Source organism: Babylonia areolata, chromosome 31 (genome assembly GCF_041734735.1).
Source record: "Babylonia areolata isolate BAREFJ2019XMU chromosome 31, ASM4173473v1, whole genome shotgun sequence".
Lineage (NCBI taxonomy): Eukaryota > Metazoa > Mollusca > Gastropoda > Neogastropoda > Buccinidae > Babylonia > Babylonia areolata.
This window is the reverse complement of record NC_134906.1, coordinates 30,782,000-30,801,999: the sequence shown is the minus strand read 5'-3', so window position 1 is coordinate 30,801,999 and position 20,000 is coordinate 30,782,000. Positions and strand designations below refer to the sequence as shown.

General features: G+C 46.4%; 1 protein-coding gene across 1 annotated transcript in view; it reads left to right on the top strand.

Moving 5' to 3' along the window:
- LOC143276081 (uncharacterized) overlaps positions 1–20,000 on the top strand; it is a 46,583-nt gene that overhangs the window by 2,694 nt on the left and 23,889 nt on the right. The window contains exons 2-5 of the mRNA XM_076580469.1: positions 51–157; positions 4,138–4,369; positions 14,613–14,771; positions 15,941–16,069. Coding sequence (XP_076436584.1) covers positions 122–157; positions 4,138–4,369; positions 14,613–14,771; positions 15,941–16,069 — 556 coding nt within the window. The 5' untranslated portion in view covers positions 51–121. The remainder of the gene's footprint in view (positions 1–50; positions 158–4,137; positions 4,370–14,612; positions 14,772–15,940; positions 16,070–20,000) is intronic.

The following is a 20,000-nucleotide window of genomic DNA, read 5'->3' as shown; positions in this document are numbered from 1 at the left end:
GTGTGTGTGTGTGTGTGTGTGTGTGTGTGTGTGTGTGTGTTTGAACCCAGGAGACTGAAGTATAGACAGGGAGAGCTGTGCAATATTCAAGACATGCTGAATGGACATGGTGTTATGACCCATGGAACCAGATGAAGGCATCCCTTATGAAAATAAGGTGACTTTTGTTTTTGTTTTTAAGCTTACTTTGTTACTATATTATTGAATTTGCTTATCAATGTTACAAAGTGCAACCCTTGTACTTCACATTCTGATTGATTTATGCATGTGTACTTGTTCACATTTTCAGGGACCTGTTTGTACTCACACACAGATTCATGAAAGGGATTATATGTATGTATATGTATATGAAACATATGAAGACTTACAAATATACAAAACATGCACACATACAAATTCAGACACAATTGGATGCGTTTGCACAATCACATACTAACACACACACTCACACAAACACAGACACACCTCCTCCACACGTACACACACATTCAAACTTGCATCTATCTATATATCTATATCTATCTATCTATATATATCTATATATCTATATATATCTCTCTATATATAGATATATATATATACACACACACATATATGCACTATTAATATATTATTAAGATAGTCACAGATGTACAACTTTGTAAAACCTGTATATACACGCACAGGACCTTTCCAGACATCCATATTTGGGCATTGTAGTGTGTCACTCTGAAATGGATGTACGACTTTTGTTCATTAGGCACAATATCCTTTTCTGTCAGTCTTTGCCAGAAAAAAAGTTTTTGTGAGATTCACTTTTCCATTGATAATAATCCCCATTTTGAATAAGCCTGCTTTAAATGTAAACCATATTAACTAAACTGTCCATTTTTTTTAACAGACATTTATCAAGTATTTAAACAACTTGTGAATAATCTCTTTCAGCAGACTGGCTTGCTTTGAAAATAATCCACATTGCAGTACACATATTCATTTTTTAAACATGCATTTATCAAGTAAATCAACAAGTAATCAACAACTGACTGTTCTCTTTCAGCAGACTGGCTTGCTGAAGTTAAAATATAAACCAAATTGTTGTAAACATATTCATTGTTTAAACAGACGTTTATCAAATAACAACTGGCTGTTCACTTTCAGCAGACTGATGATGTAGTTTTCATATTGATTGTTTAAACAGACATTTATCAAATGAATCAACAACTGACTGTTCACTGTCAGCAGACTGATGATGTAGTTTTCATATTGATTGTTTAAACAGACGTTTATCAAATGAATCAACAACTGACTGTTCACTGTCAGCAGACTGACGATGTAGTTTTCATATTGATTGTTTAAACAGACATTTATCAAATGAATCAACAACTGACTGTTCACTGTCAGCAGACTGACGATGTAGTTTTCATATTGATTGTTTAAACAGACGTTTATCAAATGAATCAACAACTGACTGTTCACTGTCAGCAGACTGATGATGTAGTTTTCATATTGATTGTTTAAACAGATGTTTATCAAATGAATCAACAACTGACTGTTCACTGTCAGCAGACTGATGATGTAGTTTTCATATTGATTGTTTAAACAGACGTTTATCAAATGAATCAACAACTGACTGTTCACTGTCAGCAGACTGATGATGTAGTTTTCATATTGATTGTTTAAACAGACGTTTATCAAATGAATCAACAACTGACTGTTCACTGTCAGCAGACTGACGATGTAGTTTTCATATTGATTGTTTAAACAGACGTTTATCAAATGAATCAACAACTGACTGTTCACTGTCAGCAGACTGACGATGTAGTTTTCATATTGATTGTTTAAACAGACGTTTATCAAATGAATCAACAACTGACTGTTCACTGTCAGCAGACTGACGATGTAGTTTTCATATTGATTGTTTAAACAGACGTTTATCAAATGAATCAACAACTGACTGTTCACTGTCAGCAGACTGATGATGTAGTTTTCATATTGATTGTTTAAACAGACGTTTATCAAATGAATCAACAACTGACTGTTCACTGTCAGCAGACTGATGATGTAGTTTTCATATTGATTGTTTAAACAGACGTTTATCAAATGAATCAACAACTGACTGTTCACTGTCAGCAGACTGATGATGTAGTTTTCATATTGATTGTTTAAACAGACGTTTATCAAATGAATCAACAACTGACTGTTCACTGTCAGCAGACTGATGATGTAGTTTTCATATTGATTGTTTAAACAGACGTTTATCAAATGAATCAACAACTGACTGTTCACTGTCAGCAGACTGACGATGTAGTTTTCATATTGATTGTTTAAACAGACGTTTATCAAATGAATCAACAACTGACTGTTCACTGTCAGCAGACTGATGATGTAGTTTTCATATTGATTGTTTAAACAGACGTTTATCAAATGAATCAACAACTGACTGTTCACTGTCAGCAGACTGATGATGTAGTTTTCATATTGATTGTTTAAACAGACGTTTATCAAATGAATCAACAACTGACTGTTCACTGACAGCAGACTGACGATGTAGTTTTCATATTGATTGTTTAAACAGACGTTTATCAAATGAATCAACAACTGACTGTTCACTGTCAGCAGACTGACGATGTAGTTTTCATATTGATTGTTTAAACAGACGTTTATCAAATGAATCAACAACTGACTGTTCACTGTCAGCAGACTGACGATGTAGTTTTCATATTGATTGTTTAAACAGACGTTTATCAAATGAATCAACAACTGACTGTTCACTGTCAGCAGACTGACGATGTAGTTTTCATATTGATTGTTTAAACAGACGTTTATCAAATGAATCAACAACTGACTGTTCACTGTCAGCAGACTGACGATGTAGTTTTCATATTGATTGTTTAAACAGACGTTTATCAAATGAATCAACAACTGACTGTTCACTGTCAGCAGACTGACGATGTAGTTTTCATATTGATTGTTTAAACAGACGTTTATCAAATGAATCAACAACTGACTGTTCACTGTCAGCAGACTGACGATGTAGTTTTCATATTGATTGTTTAAACAGACGTTTATCAAATGAATCAACAACTGACTGTTCACTGTCAGCAGACTGACGATGTAGTTTTCATATTGATTGTTTAAACAGACGTTTATCAAATGAATCAACAACTGACTGTTCACTGTCAGCAGACTGACGATGTAGTTTTCATATTGATTGTTTAAACAGACGTTTATCAAATGAATCAACAACTGACTGTTCACTGTCAGCAGACTGATGATGTAGTTTTCATATTGATTGTTTAAACAGACGTTTATCAAATGAATCAACAACTGACTGTTCACTGACAGCAGACTGATGATGTAGTTTTCATATTGATTGTTTAAACAGACGTTTATCAAATGAATCAACAACTGACTGTTCACTGTCAGCAGACTGATGATGTAGTTTTCATATTGATTGTTTAAACAGACGTTTATCAAATGAATCAACAACTGACTGTTCACTGTCAGCAGACTGATGATGTAGTTTTCATATTGATTGTTTAAACAGACGTTTATCAAATGAATCAACAACTGACTGTTCACTGTCAGCAGACTGATGATGTAGTTTTCATATTGATTGTTTAAACAGACGTTTATCAAATGAATCAACAACTGACTGTTCACTGTCAGCAGACTGACGATGTAGTTTTCATATTGATTGTTTAAACAGACGTTTATCAAATGAATCAACAACTGACTGTTCACTGTCAGCAGACTGACGATGTAGTTTTCATATTGATTGTTTAAACAGACGTTTATCAAATGAATCAACAACTGACTGTTCACTGTCAGCAGACTGACGATGTAGTTTTCATATTGATTGTTTAAACAGACGTTTATCAAATGAATCAACAACTGACTGTTCACTGACAGCAGACTGATGATGTAGTTTTCATATTGATTGTTTAAACAGACGTTTATCAAATGAATCAACAACTGACTGTTCACTGTCAGCAGACTGATGATGTAGTTTTCATATTGATTGTTTAAACAGACGTTTATCAAATGAATCAACAACTGACTGTTCACTGTCAGCAGACTGATGATGTAGTTTTCATATTGATTGTTTAAACAGACGTTTATCAAATGAATCAACAACTGACTGTTCACTGTCAGCAGACTGATGATGGAGAGGCGGGGCAGTCCAGTTCCGAGCAGAGGCGCAGTGAGAGGAAGCGCAGAGATCGCCCCCCTCTCTTCAGTCCTGACAACTTTGTCACAAAGAGAAAGCCGTCGTCAGCAACAACCACATCCACGTCCTTATCCCTGACTGCCAAGAAACACCGCACCACTCGTCATAAATTGCCTGCTGCTTCTGCTGCTGATCGTCTGTTTGACGTTTTACCCAATGGTGAATGTTGTCACATGTCTAGTATCTTCTTGATGTTTTACCCAATGGTGAATGTTGTCACATGTCTAGTATCTTCTTGATGTTTTACCCAATGGTGAATGTTGTCACATGTCTAGTATCTTCTTGATGTTTTACCCAGTAGTGAATGTTGTCACATGTCTAGTATCTTCTTGATGTTTTACCCAGTAGTGAATGTTGTCACATGTCTAGTATCTTCTTGATGTTTTACCCAGTGGTGAATGTTGTCACATGTCTAGTATCTTCTTGATGTTTTACCCAGTAGTGAATGTTGTCACATGTCTAGTATCTTCTTGATGTTTTACCCAGTGGTGAATGTTGTCACATGTCTAGTATCTTCTTGATGTTTTACCCAGTAGTGAATGTTGTCACATGTCTAGTATCTTCTTGATGTTTTACCCAGTGGTGAATGTTGTCACATGTCTAGTATCTTCTTGATGTTTTAACCAATGGTGAATGTTGTCACATGTCTAGTATCTGCCTGTTGTTTTACCCAATGGTGAATCACATGTCTGTGATAATAATAAAGATGTAGATTTATATAGCGCCCTTTCTAAGAGCTCAGGGCGCTTTACATGAAAGAAAAAAATGAATCATTCATGACCACTCTTTCTCAAACCCCTCCCTCCCCCCACTCTTCATGCATCCAAAGTGAGCTGACATGGATGATGTTGGAGAAGAGGGAAGCTGAGAGTTCTTATAGATAGGTTTTAACTCACTCTGGACGATTGAATGCTATAGCGTTCCTAGTTTCCACAATTCAAATTTTGTCCACGTTTTCCTCATGGGGTAGCATAAGAATGGCAGCTACACCAGGCATTGGGGGCGTGTCAAGGGTTGAATGGAAAGCTGCATCATGAGATTCCATAACAACACACTGGCTGGCAACCCACTGACTGCAGCACGCCACATGACAAGCTAATCGGCATACATATTGAAAATGGCATCACAGATGATACAAGTAGAAAATTTTGGAGCAAAATAGATCACGACAGCGGCTTTTGGTGTCATATACTGTACCATGTCAAACTGATGCAAACTAGGCCTATTGGTTTGCTCTGCTTGGCCACATTTCGCGCGGCTAACAGTGAAAAGACGGGCCCACCCGCTCTCAGCCAATCAAACGCCTCTAAAAACTATAAGCGCTTAATCATTCCTTTGGCCAAGGCTGTCCACGCCATCTTGTCAGGTTTACGCTCTGTCTCGTCTTACGCTTTTTTCGGCTATTCAGCGTATCCTTTTGGCCTTATTTTGTTGCATGCGGCTTGTGTTTATTGTATTCTTACATTCTGTGTACTCGATTCGACTCGGCACCCTCGATTCGTTCGATTTTTTCTGCCTCTAAGTCGATCCTGTCTTTCCTTTCTCTGTTGGGGGTCAGATTTTCGCTGGGTGCCTAAGCGCGGGTTCCATGCCTCGTGTGCCATACCACGAAGGCAGGGAATCATGATGCTGGGATTGAGACTCGGTAAGAGACTCTCCCAGGCCCGGAGCTCATGATTCCTCCCGATACGGACCGTGGCGATGCGTCGTTAGACGCTGATCGCGGAGACGACGTTCGTACCAGTAAAACGGTCATGAAGGGGACCGGGGGGAAAGAGGTACGAGCGTCGCCTCCCGAGGTGTCCCAGCGCGAGGCAGGGAGAAGGGTGAATGGCAAGTCATCTCCGTGCTGTGGGGACTCGCAGCTAGGCGCGGACTCCCGAGGGGAGGCCGCGCCCGGCCATTACCCGGGTCCCCACTCGGAGACGGCCCTCACGTGCCCCATTGTTGTTCCCCCTCCTCCCTTCTCTGTCGACCCCCCTCCCCCACCTCCTTTTGGGGGGGGAGAAAAATTTGGTTCCGGGGGGGGATCTCTACTTTGCCCACCCCGGGCCAAGCCACCCCAGTCTCCCCACGGGAGGGGATTCGGGGCGCGTGGCAACCTGCTCTGCAGGTCTTCCCGCTATCCGGCCGGTCTCCCCTGCTGGGGGAGGCCCGTGCGTGTCAGGCGGTTCCGGGCAGTCAGCCCGCTCGTCTTCGGGCGGGACTGACACCCAAGTCGGACCTGACCTCCCTCCGACTTGGCCAGGTTGTTCCCTTCATGGAGGTCAACGCACCAGTGACCCTTGGGGCTCGGGTCACAGTATGGCTGGTGCCCACGGGTGGTTACCCCCATTCTACCCGTACTGGGGTGCACCTAGGGTGCACACTGGGTTGCCGGGAGCACCAAGGGCCAGCCCCTTGTCCGCTCCCCACCGGACCCAACCCAGCACATCTCACAGGGTGACACACACAGCCCCGACAAGTGGGATCGACTTCTTGTCGGTCAGGTCGAGCTCCTCGACCAATATTGCCACTCTGTCCACAAATCGGGCCTCTGTCAACCCACAGGTGACCTCCACGGTCACAACGGCCTCCTTGTCAGGACCGACGGTTGCTCAGGGGCCCTACTCGGCCCGGCGGAGCCGGCAGTCCCCACCTGCCCAGCCCTCGGTCCTACAGTGAGATGAGTGGGTGTTTGTCCCCACACAGCACTCGTGGGTCACTCTTGCATCCAGGGAGGCCCTCTCTGAAAAGGTGTGGCACCACCATCCCAAGCATGGTTGGACCTACAGTCCACACGCTCCCCACCCGCTTCAGGTGTCAAGGACATAACAGTGGCGGCCATGGTCCCGGCTCGGGATCGTCCCAGCTCATCCCGCTGGGCTGACCACAGCTCACAGGACGCCCCAGTGGGTACATCCACTTGGGATGGCACCCAGCAGGGGATGGACTGCGAACAAGAGTGGGAGCCCCTGTCTTCGGATGAGGACGAACAAGCAGATGAGCACTCTTCGCCCACATCCCAGGGGGGACAGATTGAGCCCATGCCTCCCTAGGGACCAGCCTGAACCAAACTCGGACTTTGCCGAGCTCCAACTGACCCTCCCCAATAGGGTCACGTGTGCCGAATCAGTCCCTCAGGCTACTTTGTTACCCTTGACCCTCCTTGCGCCATGTGACTCTAACTCCAGAACCACAAGGCAACTCAGAGTGCCAGAAATGGTGCAGGTATGGCTTAATAAGCCAGCCCGCACTGTCAGGGGTGCTGCTTCCATCCCTCCTCCAGGCAGGGAGTCCCTCTCTGCCCCGGGCGCCTTTTCCCCGGGAAAGTTTCTTTAAGATTCCTCCAAGGGAGGGGTGTGGTCCTGGTACACACAGGACCACCCTGCCTACAGCGGAGCAGAGCCCTCCGCACAGGACAGGATGTTGGTCTCACAGCGCACCACCTTCCCCACTTCAGCTAACCTATACTTTAAAACGTTAGCAGAGTGGGACAAATTGGCCCGCCGCTGCCCCCTCGAGGTTTCCACGGCGTACACCTTCGACATGTTCCTTCACAGGGCCAATGAGCTGTGGGAACAGTGTCCGGTTAATCAGGACAAGGGGTCTCCTTCCTCAGTCCCGCCGGGCCTCTTCACCGACCAGAGGTTACACGCTTTTGGCAATAGGGTAGCATCTGGTCCCACGGCAGCTGCAGACACAGCTACCAGCCTTCACTTCAGTACTGTGCTAGCGCGGCGTGATGCCATTTTCAGCCTCTCTAACATTCCTGTGGAGGAGAGGGCTGCCCTGCGGTCCATCCCAGCACAGCAGCACTCCCTCTTCGGCCAGTTCCCGCCCCATTTTGTCAGCCACAGGGCAGAGACAAACAGGGAGGTGGCCTCATATTTGGCCCACACCTCTCATGGGCTCCAGGGTTCTATGCCATTGAAGAGACCAGCCACCAGGGCCCCTCCATATACCACGCCGCCTGTCAAGGCAGCGTGTGCTGAATCAGGGGCAGAGGAATAAACCACCTTATGTCCGTCCAAGCCGACCGGCCATGCCCAAGGCCAGAAGGCAGCACCCCCAATGACTGGGCCCCGATTCAGCACCGCCAGTCGTTCAGCCCCTCCAAGTAGGAAACTTGTCCCGGCATGCACATCAGTGGTGTGCTCGGGGACTCAACGACGGGATTATGTCGGTGCTAGAGTCGGGGTACATGCTGTCTTGGGTGGAGGACCTCCCCCCTCTAAGATCCACTCCTCCTCCTTAGGTGCCCAGCTCGACGGAGCAGGAGAGCGTCCTAGAAAAAGAGATATCGCAAACACTCCTCATGGGGCTATATCTCAACTCTCGGACCCGGGCCCCGGTTTTTACGGCTGGTTTTTGGTGATTCCAAAGGTCTCGGGAGGGTGGAGACCAGTTTTGGACTTGTCCCCCCTCAACAAATTCCTCCCCAAAATCAAATTCAAGAGGGACACACAGGCACAGATTCGGGAGACCATCCAACAAGGTGATTGGCCTACCTCTATCGATCTGGAAGATGCTTATTTTCATATACTCATCCATTCGGCATCCCATCGGTACCTGAGGTTCGTGTGGAGGGACAAGGGGTTCCAGTTCCCGGCCCTCCCATTTGGTCTGTCCCTTGCCCCTTTCCTGTCTACCAAGGTGCTGCGGGAATTGGTGTCCATCGTCCGCTCGGAATCCATTTGTCTCTGTGTGTACCTGGACGACTTGCTTATCCTGGCCCAGTCGCAGGCCCTGTGCCTGAGTCATACGGCCAGACTTCTAGACCTTTGCTCCCAACTGGGCTTCCTCATGGACCAGCAGATATGCGATCTGTCCCCACGTCAGTCCTTCGACTTCTTAGGGATGAGATTCGACACGCGGTCTATGATAGTCTCTCTGGCGCCAGATCACTGGGACCGTCTGGCAGGCCTCCTCAGCCACTGGCGCCACTCCTCCCAAGATACAGCGCAGACACTTTCTTCCCTCTTGGGCATGATGGAGTCCACGGCACCTCTCATTCCCCTGGACAGGGTTCTCAAGCACCCTCTCCAGAGGGCACTGAGGTTACGCCGGTCCCAGAGCACTCAGCCATGGGATACCCAGATATGTCTGGGCGAGTGGTTCCTCGAGGTGACATCAGAGTGGTTAATCACCCCCCTTCGGACACAGGGGGTGCCCTTAGCCCCACCTACTCTTCAGGTGGCACTCTTCACAGACGCCTCCTCCCTGGGCTGGGGAGCCCACATGGACTCACTCTATGCAGCAGGGACTTGGTCCCCGGAGGAGCGCCTATGCCACATCAATTTTCTAGAACTGGAGGCAGTTCGCAGGACTCTCCTGCACTTCATGGCGGAGGCCACTGGCAAGACCATCCGCTTGTTCACGGACAAGACGACGGTCGCATGTTATGTGAACAAATGGGGGGAGCGCACTCGGCAGACCTCTCCATGCGGACGGAGGCTCTCCTCCGTTGGTGCCACAGCAAGGGCATTGCACTTTCAGCGAGACACTGAGCAGGAAAAACCAACTTCTTGGCAGATGCTCCTAGCAGGTCCAAGAGTGACATACGCATAGAGTGCACCCTGGACAAGGACAGCCTTCAGGGGGTTTGGGAACAGTGGTTTCGGCCGATGGTGGACCTTGTTCAACAAGAGACTTCCCACTTCCGTCTCTTCGGTTGCCGACCCAGAAGCGTGGGCAGTGGATGCTCTCTCTCTAGATTGGAGCAGTCTGATTGCCTCCGCGTTTCCTCCCTTTCCAATTCTGTCCAAGGTGATACGGAAAGACAGATTGGAACACCCGCAGCTGATCCTCATTGCGCCGAAATGGCCAGTCCAGACCTGGTTTCCGGACCTTCAGTCCCTGACACATGTTCCCACCCCTGGAACTTGAAACCAAATCTCATCTGCTGAGGCAGCCTCGCTCGGGCACTCCGCATTCCAATCCTCAACTGCTCCACCAGCACGCATGGCTGCTGTGCGGTCGGAACTGTCAGCATCACCATTGAAGTCCTCGACCCCTCGGTCGGCCTCTGTGTCGGCTGTGCTGACCCAGGGGTGTGCCTCCTCTGACCTCCTCTCCATAGTCACCAGAGCAAGGAGGCAGGGAACGGAGACTTTGTATGACTTTCGCTGGAAGAAATGGTTGCGGTGGTGTACAGCTCAGGGCATTACCCCTACGAACCTTACGAGCATGCAGCTGGCCAACTTTCTGGCTCTCTGCTCCTCGGTTCATCCTGTCTGCTAGTTCTGGGCGAGGGTACAGGTCTGCCTTCCGTACCACATTGCAAACAGCTAGGTGGTTCCGCCTTGGAAGCGGATTGCCTGCTCAGAGAGGTGGCTAGGGGTGCCCCTCTGAAGGAAGCTAGAGACCCCAAAAGAGTGCCCCTCTGGGACTTGTTCCTGGTGCTGGATTTCATTCGAAAACAGCCCTTCCTACCATTGGGGACTATTCCTTTTGACATCCTCACCCTCAAGACCACTTTCCTTCTGTGGCTGGCCACAGGCAGTCATAGAAGTGAGCTGCATGGGCTTAGTGGAATGCCACAAGATCTGGCCTTCCACAGAGATGGTTCCATCACTATTCGTTTCCTTCCAGAGTTTCTGGCTAAGAACCAAGACCCTGAGGTTCCTTCCCCCTCTCTGAGAGTCAGACCTTTGTCTGATATTCTTGCCCAAGATGATGAGGATAGGCACCTGTCCTGTTCGGTGTCTCAAATATTATTGGGATAGGTCTCGCCATAGGCGTTCTTCTCAGAGGTGTCTGCTCATCTCCCTCAATGAGAATTACAAGAAAGACATTGCTGCAGGCACCATTTCCCGCCAGGTTTCCCAAGTCATTCGTAGAGCCTACTCTCATGCACACAGGGATATCAGCTGTCTTCATCCCAGAGCACACGAAGTGCGGGCCATAGCTACTTCGGCTGCTTTCCAGCACTCAGTGCCAACGCAGCATGTCTTGGAGGCAGCCTTCTGGCAGTCTGAGAATCCCTTCATCAACTTCTACCTCAGGAATTTCCGTATGACCAGGGCTGACGGTTCCAAGGGGATTTCCTTTGTCGCGGCTAACACTGCCGTCTCAGTTACAAGGGCTCCCCATATGAACCAGTAGGCGTTGCCCTCCTCCATTTGCTTTAAATTCTGCATCAGTTTGACATGGTACAGTATATGACACCAAAAGGAGGAGTTTGTATTATACTCCATGTTTGGTGTTAAATATACTTACCATGTCAAACTCGAATGCCCGCCCGTCCGTCCCCGCGTCTCCCCCGTGGTTCTCATGGGGCATTTTTGTTCATGGCCACGGAATGATTAAGCGCTTATAGTTTTTAGAGGCGTTTGATTGGCTGAGAGCGGGTGGGCCCGTCTTTTCACTGTTAGCCGCGCGAAATTTGGCCAAGCAGAGCAAACCAATAGGCCTAGTTTGCATCAGTTTGACATGGTAAGTATATTTAACACCAAACATGGAGTATAATACAAACTCCTCCTTTTACTGCTGCTGAAGTGATTGAAATGCTTTGATCTGAAGGTTTCGACATCGACGAGGATGAGGAAGACTGATTAAAGTATCTGCAGTGAAGAAAGCTACCAGCAAGAAGATACTGATAGTGACTCAGCTTCTGAGGGCAGTGAAGAGGAAGGGGGGTGGGCGTACACATGACGTGAGGAGAGGGGTCAGTGGGTCAGGTACAGCGAGTTTCACTGAGTTACTTTGTTTTGTATTTTTGTGATTTTTTTTCCTAATCCAAACAAATTGGTCATCTGAAGGGAAAAGTAAGGGAGATAACTATTTGTCCCGAGTGAGTTAAAAAATCACATTTCAGTATCTTCTTGATGAAGTTGATGTTTTACCCAGTGGTAAATATTGTCCCATCTCTTGTATGTTTCAGTTTGTTTTTTTATCCAGTGATGAATATTGTCCGCTCTTTTGTCTGTCTGATGTCTTGTCCAGTGGTGAATATTGTCCGCTCTTTTGTCTGTCTGATGTCTTGTCCAGTGGTGAATATTGTCCGCTCTTTTGTCTGATATCTTGTCCAGTGGTGAATATTGTTGGCTCTTTTGTCTGTCTGATGTCTTGTCCAGTGGTGAATATTGTCCGCTCTTTTGTCTGATGTCTTGTCCAGTGGTGAATATTGTCCGCTCTTTTGTCTGTCTGATGTCTTGTCCAGTGGTGAATATTGTCCGCTCTTTTGTCTGTCTGATGTCTTGTCCAGTGGTGAATATTGTCCGCTCTTTTGTCTGATGTCTTGTCCAGTGGTGAATATTGTTGGCTCTTTTGTCTGTCTGATGTCTTGTCCAGTGGTGAATATTGTCCGCTCTTTTGTCTGTCTGATGTCTTGTCCAGTGGTGAATATTGTTGGCTCTTTTGTCTGTCTGATGTCTTGTCCAGTGGTGAATATTGTCCGCTCTTTTGTCTGATGTCTTGTCCAGTGGTGAATATTGTCGGCTCTTTTGTCTGTCTGATGTCTTGTCCAGTGGTGAATATTGTCGGCTCTTTTGTCTGTCTGATGTCTTGTCCAGTGGTGAATATTGTCCGCTCTTTTGTCTGTCTGATGTTTCACCCAGTGGTGAATATTGTCTGCTCTTGTGTCTGTCTGATGTTTCACCCAGTGGTGAATATTGTCCACTCTTTTGTCTGATGTTTCACCCAGTGGTGAATATTGTCCGCTCTTGTGTCTGATGTCTTGTCCAGTGGTGAATATTGTCGGCTCTTTTGTCTGTCTGATGTCTTGTCCAGTGGTGAATATTGTCCGCTCTTTTGTCTGTCTGATGTCTTGTCCAGTGGTGAATATTGTCCACTCTTTTGTCTGTCTGATGTTTCACCCAGTGGTGAATATTGTCCACTTTTTGTCTGTCTGATGTTTCACCCAGTGGTGAATATTGTCCGCTCTTTTGTCTGTCTGATGTTTCACCCAGTGGTGAATATTGTCCGCTCTTTTGTCTGTCTGATGTTTCACCCAGTGGTGAATATTGTCCACTTTTTGTCTGTCTGATGTTTCACCCAGTGGTGAATATTGTCCACTTTTTGTCTGTCTGATGTTTCACCCAGTGGTGAATATTGTCCACTTTTTGTCTGTCTGATGTTTCACCCAGTGGTGAATATTGTTGGCTCTTTTGTCTGTCTGATGTTTCACCCAGTGGTGAATATTGTCCACTCTTTTGTCTGTCTGATGTTTCACCCAGTGGTGAATATTGTCCGCTCTTTTGTCTGTCTGATGTTTCACCCAGTGGTGAATATTGTCCACTTTTTGTCTGTCTGATGTTTCACCCAGTGGTGAATATTGTCCGCTCTTTTGTCTGTCTGATGTTTCACCCAGTGGTGAATATTGTCCGCTCTTTTGTCTGTCTGATGTTTCACCCAGTGGTGAATATTGTCCGCTCTTGTATCTTTGCGGCGTTTGACTCAATGGTGAATATTGTCACAGCCCAATGCATTGTGGTTGCTGTATCACTGTGTTGTGGTTGCTGTGTGTCAGTGTGTTGTGGTTGCTGTATCACTGTGTTGTGGTTGCTGTGTGTCACTGTGTTGTGGTTGCTGTATCACTGTGTTGTGGTTGCTGTATCACTGTGTTGTGGTTGCTGTGTGTCACTGTGTTGTGGTTGCTGTGTGTCAGTGTGTTGTGGTTGCTGTATCACTGTGTTGTGGTTGCTGTGTGTCACTGTGTTGTGGTTGCTGTGTGTCACTGTGTTGTGGTTGCTGTATCACTGTGTTGTGGTTGCTGTGTGTCAGTGTGTTGTGGTTGCTGTATCACTGTGTTGTGGTTGCTGTGTGTCACTGTTTTGTGGTTGCTGTGTGTCAGTGTGTTGTGGTTGCTGTGTGTCACTGTGTTGTGGTTGCTGTATCACTGTGTTGTGGTTGCTGTATCACTGTGTTGTGGTTGCTGTGTGTCAGTGTGTTGTGGTTGCTGTGTGTCAGTGTGTTGTGGTTGCTGTATCACTGTGTTGTGGTTGCTGTATCACTGTGTTGTGGTTGCTGTGTGTCAGTGTGTTGTGGTTGCTGTATCACTGTGTTGTGGTTGCTGTGTGTCACTGTGTTGTGGTTGCTGTGTGTCACTGTGTTGTGGTTGCTGTGTGTCACTGTGTTGTGGTTGCTGTATCACTGTGTTGTGGTTGCTGTGTGTCACTGTGTTGTGGTTGCTGTATCACTGTGTTGTGGTTGCTGTGTGTCACTGTGTTGTGGTTGCTGTGTGTCAGTGTGTTGTGGTTGCTGTATCACTGTGTTGTGGTTGCTGTGTGTCACTGTGTTGTGGTTGCTGTATCACTGTGTTGTGGTTGCTGTGTGTCAGTGTGTTGTGGTTGCTGTGTGTCACTGTGTTGTGGTTGCTGTGTGTCAGTGTGTTGTGGTTGCTGTGTGTCAGTGTGTTGTGGTTGCTGTATCACTGTGTTGTGGTTGCTGTGTGTCAGTGTGTTGTGGTTGCTGTGTGCAGGCCAACCTTTCACCTGTGACCTTTGCCAGTCGCCCTACGTGTGTAACCCCCTGCTGTCCAAGGGGGGGTCAAGGGGCAAACGCAGTCGTCACATGCCCATCCCTCGGCAGAAGCTGAACCCTGCCAATGGCAAACTTCTCACCCTGTGCAATGCCTGCTGTAAGTCACTGTGTGGCTCAGTGTGTGTCTGCACCCAACCCAGGTCTGTGTGATAACTGCCTGTTTGTCCATGTGTGTGTGTGTCCATGGGGGTGTGTGGGTGTGTGGGTGGGTGGGTGATTGTGATAAACTTTGATAAATTCATATTCTCTGTAAGTACTTTATCTGTCGACACCAAATTGGGAATAGAAATAGGAAAAAAAATGTTGATTGTGTTGATGTTTTATTATGTCACAGTTGAGATTCACCTTATCAGTGACTGCACTGATGAAAGTATGCAACAATGTCTAGTTCACACACTTTCCCCCCACACACCCCACACCCCCCACACCCACACTTCGTCCCCCCCTCCCCGAAAAACGACAACAGAAGAAAATGCACAACAAACCAGCAACGCTATTTTATGAGAGAGTTATGAGGAAAAATAAATGAACTAGGTTGTAGTGTTAGGCAGCGAAGACATGAACATTATGCTAACAAAAACTAACATTAGGAGGAAAAGGAACATCTGAACTAGCTTCAAGTGTTAAGCAGCTAAGACGTGAGTGTCATGTTAAAAGAAACAGTAACAGATGAAGAGGAAAAAAAAGTCAGTGGACTAAGTGAAAGTGTTGAGGTGGCTAGGACAATAGGAAGCTGCTGATAGAAAGTGTAACAGATTTACCTGTGAACTAAGTGAAAGTATTAGACAGCTAAGACAAGAGTAAGGTGTGAGAGAAAGTGTAACAGATTACCTGTGAACTAAGTGAAAGTGTTAGCTAAGACAAGAGTAAGGTGTGAGAGAAAGTGTAACAGATTTACCTGTGAACTAAGTGAAAGTGTTAGACAGCTAAGACAAGAGTAAGGTGTGACAGAAGGTGTAACAGATTTACCTGTGAACTAAGTGAAAGTATTAGACAGCTAAGACAAGAGTAAGGTGTGACAGAAGGTGTAACAGATTTACCTGTGAACAAAGTGAAAGTGTTAGACAGCTAAGACAAGAGTAAGGTGTGAGAGAAAGTGTAACAGATTTACCTGTGAACTAAGTGAAAGTGTTAGACAGCTAAGACAAGAGTAAGGTGTGACAGAAAGTGTAACAGATTTACCTGTGAACAAAGTGAAAGTGTTAGACAGCTAAGACAAGAGTAAGGTGTGACAGAAGGTGTAACCAGCCAGGTGGCGTGTGGCAGGCCAGTCCCTGGAGAGCCCCCGCCCGGCACGGCCAGGTGTGCAGGTGTCCCGGGAGGAGAAGGACGCCTACCTGCAGGAAGCCAGGGCCTTCGCTGCCCACCTAGCTGACCGCCTGCATGACCCGGACGGTCAGTGTGCTGGACACTGGCTTCATTCACACTGCACATACCAACACACACACACACACAAACCTCACACACAAACACACACACACACTCACATACACACACACACACACACTCACATACACACTCACATACATACACAAACACAAACACACACACACACACACACACACACACACACACACACACATATTTCTAATTATCACTTACAGTGAAAAGAAGTTAAACTAAAGAATGAACACACACACACACACGCGCACACACACACACACACACACACATACACAAACACACACACACACATACACAAACACACACACACATACACTCACACACAAACACACTCACACACACTCACACACATGCGCGCATGCATGAATGCATGCATGCACACACACACACACACACACACACCACACACACACACACACACACACACACACACACACACACACACACCACACACACACCACACACACACACACACACACACACACACTTGCTATTAAAAGAAAAAAATCAGCATCATGATCAAACAAAGTCAAACAATAAAAATGCAAGGTATCACTGAAGTTTATCCAGTCAGATCTTTGACATTCAACATATAGCAAACACAACAGTTGTCAATGTCCTTGTGATAATGTGAAGACTGTCAGATCTTTGACATTCAACATACAGCAAACACAACAGTTGTCGATGTCCTTGTGGTAATGTGAAGACTGTCAGATCTTTGACATTCAACATACAGCAAACTCAACAGTTGTCGATGTCCTTGTGGTAATGTGAAGACTGTCAGATCTTTGACATTCAACATACAGCAAACTCAACAGTTGTTGATGTCCTTGTGATAATGTGAAGACTGTCAGATCTTTGAAATTCAACATACAGCAAACTCAACAGTTGTCGATGTCCTTGTGATAATGTGAAGACTGTCGGATCTTTGACCTTCAACATACAGCAAACACAACAGTTCTTGATGCGTGTCCTTGTGATAATGTGAAGACTGTCGGATCTTTGACCTTCAACATACAGCAAACACAACAGTTCTTGATGCGTGTCCTTGTGATAATGTGAAGACTGTCAGATCCTTGACCTTCAACATACAGCAAACACAACAGTTCTTGATGTGTGTCCTTGTGGTAATGTGGTCAGTGAGGTTTTCTTTCTTTTATCATGGGCCAGAACTTGTTGTACAGGAAGATCTTGGGCATCCACACACAGATCATGTGACAAACGAAGAGGTCTGCAACAAGATCCAGCAAGCAATAGGACCTCATGATGGCTTCCTCACAGTCGTCAAGAAACAGAAAACGAAGTGGTACTGACAGGTTCCCTGCTCAACAAAGACCATCTTGCAGGGGACACAGGAAGCCACAGACGAGGAAGACAGAGGAAGAGGTGGGAAGACAATATCCAAGACTTGCCAGGCATGAACCTGGCAGAATCCCAGAGAGTGGTGGAGGACAGAGACAGGAGAAGACTGGTGGTGATGTCTTCATTGTATCCCAACATCAGCTGACGTCAAGGAACAGGTGTAGGTGGTGATGATGACATCTTCATTGTGTCCCAACGACATCAGCTGACATCAAGGGACAAGTGTAGGTGATGATGATGTCTTCATTGTATCCCAACGACATCAGCTGACATCAAGGAACAGGTGTAGGTGATGATGATGACATCTTCATTGTGTCCCAACGACATCAGCTGACGTCAAGGAACAGGTGTAGGTGATGATGATGACGTCTTCATTGTGTCCCAACGACATCAGCTGACATCAGGGAACAGGTGTAGGTGATGATGACGTCTTCATTGTGTCCCAACGACCAGCTGACATCAAGGAACAGGTGTAGGTGATGATGACGTCTTCATTGTGTCCCAACGACCAGCTGACATCAAGGAACAGGTGTAGGTGGTGATGACGTCTTCATTGTGTCCCAACGACCAGCTGACATCAAGGAACAGGTGTAGGTGGTGATGACGTCTTCATTGTGTCCCAACGACCAGCTGACATCAAGGAACAGGTGTAGGTGGTGATGACGTCTTCATTGTGTCCCAACGACCAGCTGACATCAAGGAACAGGTGTAGGTGGTGATGACGTCTTCATTGTGTCCCAACGACCAGCTGACATCAAGGAACAGGTGTAGGTGATGATGATGACGTCTTCATTGTGTCCCAACGACCAGCTGACATCAAGGAACAGGTGTAGGTGGTGATGATGACATCTTCATTGTGTCCCAACGACATCAGCTGACGTCAAGGAACAGGTGTAGGTGATGATGACGTCTTCATTGTGTCCCAACGACCAGCTGACATCAAGGAACAGGTGTAGGTGGTGATGACGTCTTCATTGTGTCCCAACGACCAGCTGACATCAAGGAACAGGTGTAGGTGGTGATGATGACGTCTTCATTGTGTCCCAACGACATCAGCTGACGTCAAGGAACAGGTGTAGGTGATGATGACGTCTTCATTGTGTCCCAACGACCAGCTGACATCAAGGAACAGGTGTAGGTGGTGAAGGTGAAGGACTTGTCAGACTTGTCGGGAGTGACTGTCAGAAAACACGCACTCACATGTGATTTGTGGTTGCTGTGTGTCTCTGTATTGTGGTTGCTGTGTGTCTCTGTGTGTCACTGTGTGTCACTGTATTGTGGTTGCTGTGTGTCTCTGTGTGTCACTGTATTGTGGTTGCTGTGTGTCTCTGTGTGTCACTGTATTGTGGTTGCTGTGTGTCTCTGTGTGTCACTGTGTGTCACTGTATTGTGGTTGCTGTGTGTCACTGTGTGTCACTGTATTGTGGTTGCTGTGTGTCTCTGTGTGTCACTGTGTGTCACTGTATTGTGGTTGCTGTGTGTCTCTGTGTGTCACTGTATTGTGGTTGCTGTGTGTCTCTGTGTGTCACTGTATTGTGGTTGCTGTGTGTCTCTGTGTGTCACTGTGTGTCACTGTATTGTGGTTGCTGTGTGTCTCTGTGTGTCACTGTATTGTGGTTGCTGTGTCTCTGTGTGTCACTGTATTGTGGTTGCTGTGTGTCTCTGTGTGTCACTGTATTGTGGTTGCTGTGTGTCTGTGTGTCACTGTATTGTGGTTGCTGTGTGTCTGTGTGTCACTGTATTGTGGTTGCTGTGTGTCTGTGTGTCACTGTATTGTGGTTGCTGTGTGTCACTGTGTGTCACTGTATTGTGGTTGCTGTGTGTCACTGTGTGTCACTGTATTGTGGTTGCTGTGTGTCTCTGTGTGTCACTGTGTGTCACTGTATTGTGGTTGCTGTGTGTCTCTGTGTGTCACTGTATTGTGGTTGCTGTGTGTCTCTGTGTGTCACTGTATTGTGGTTGCTGTGTGTCTCTGTGTGTCACTGTGTGTCACTGTATTGTGGTTGCTGTGTGTCTCTGTGTGTCACTGTATTGTGGTTGCTGTGTCTCTGTGTGTCACTGTATTGTGGTTGCTGTGTGTCTCTGTGTGTCACTGTATTGTGGTTGCTGTGTGTCTGTGTGTCACTGTATTGTGGTTGCTGTGTGTCTGTGTGTCACTGTATTGTGGTTGCTGTGTGTCACTGTGTGTCACTGTATTGTGGTTGCTGTGTGTCACTGTGTGTCACTGTATTGTGGTTGCTGTGTGTCTCTGTGCGTCACTGTGTGTCACTGTATTGTGGTTGCTGTGTGTCTGTGTGTGTCACTGTATTGTGGTTGCTGTGTGTCTGTGTGTCACTGTATTGTGGTTGCTGTGTGTCTTTGTGTGTCACTGTGTGTCACTGTATTGTGGTTGCTGTGTGTCTGTGTGTCACTGTATTGTGGTTGCTGTGTCTCTGTGTGTCACTGTATTGTGGTTGCTGTGTGTCTCTGTGTGTCACTGTATTGTGGTTGCTGTGTGTCTCTGTGTGTCACTGTGTGTCACTGTATTGTGGTTGCTGTGTGTCTGTGTGTCACTGTATTG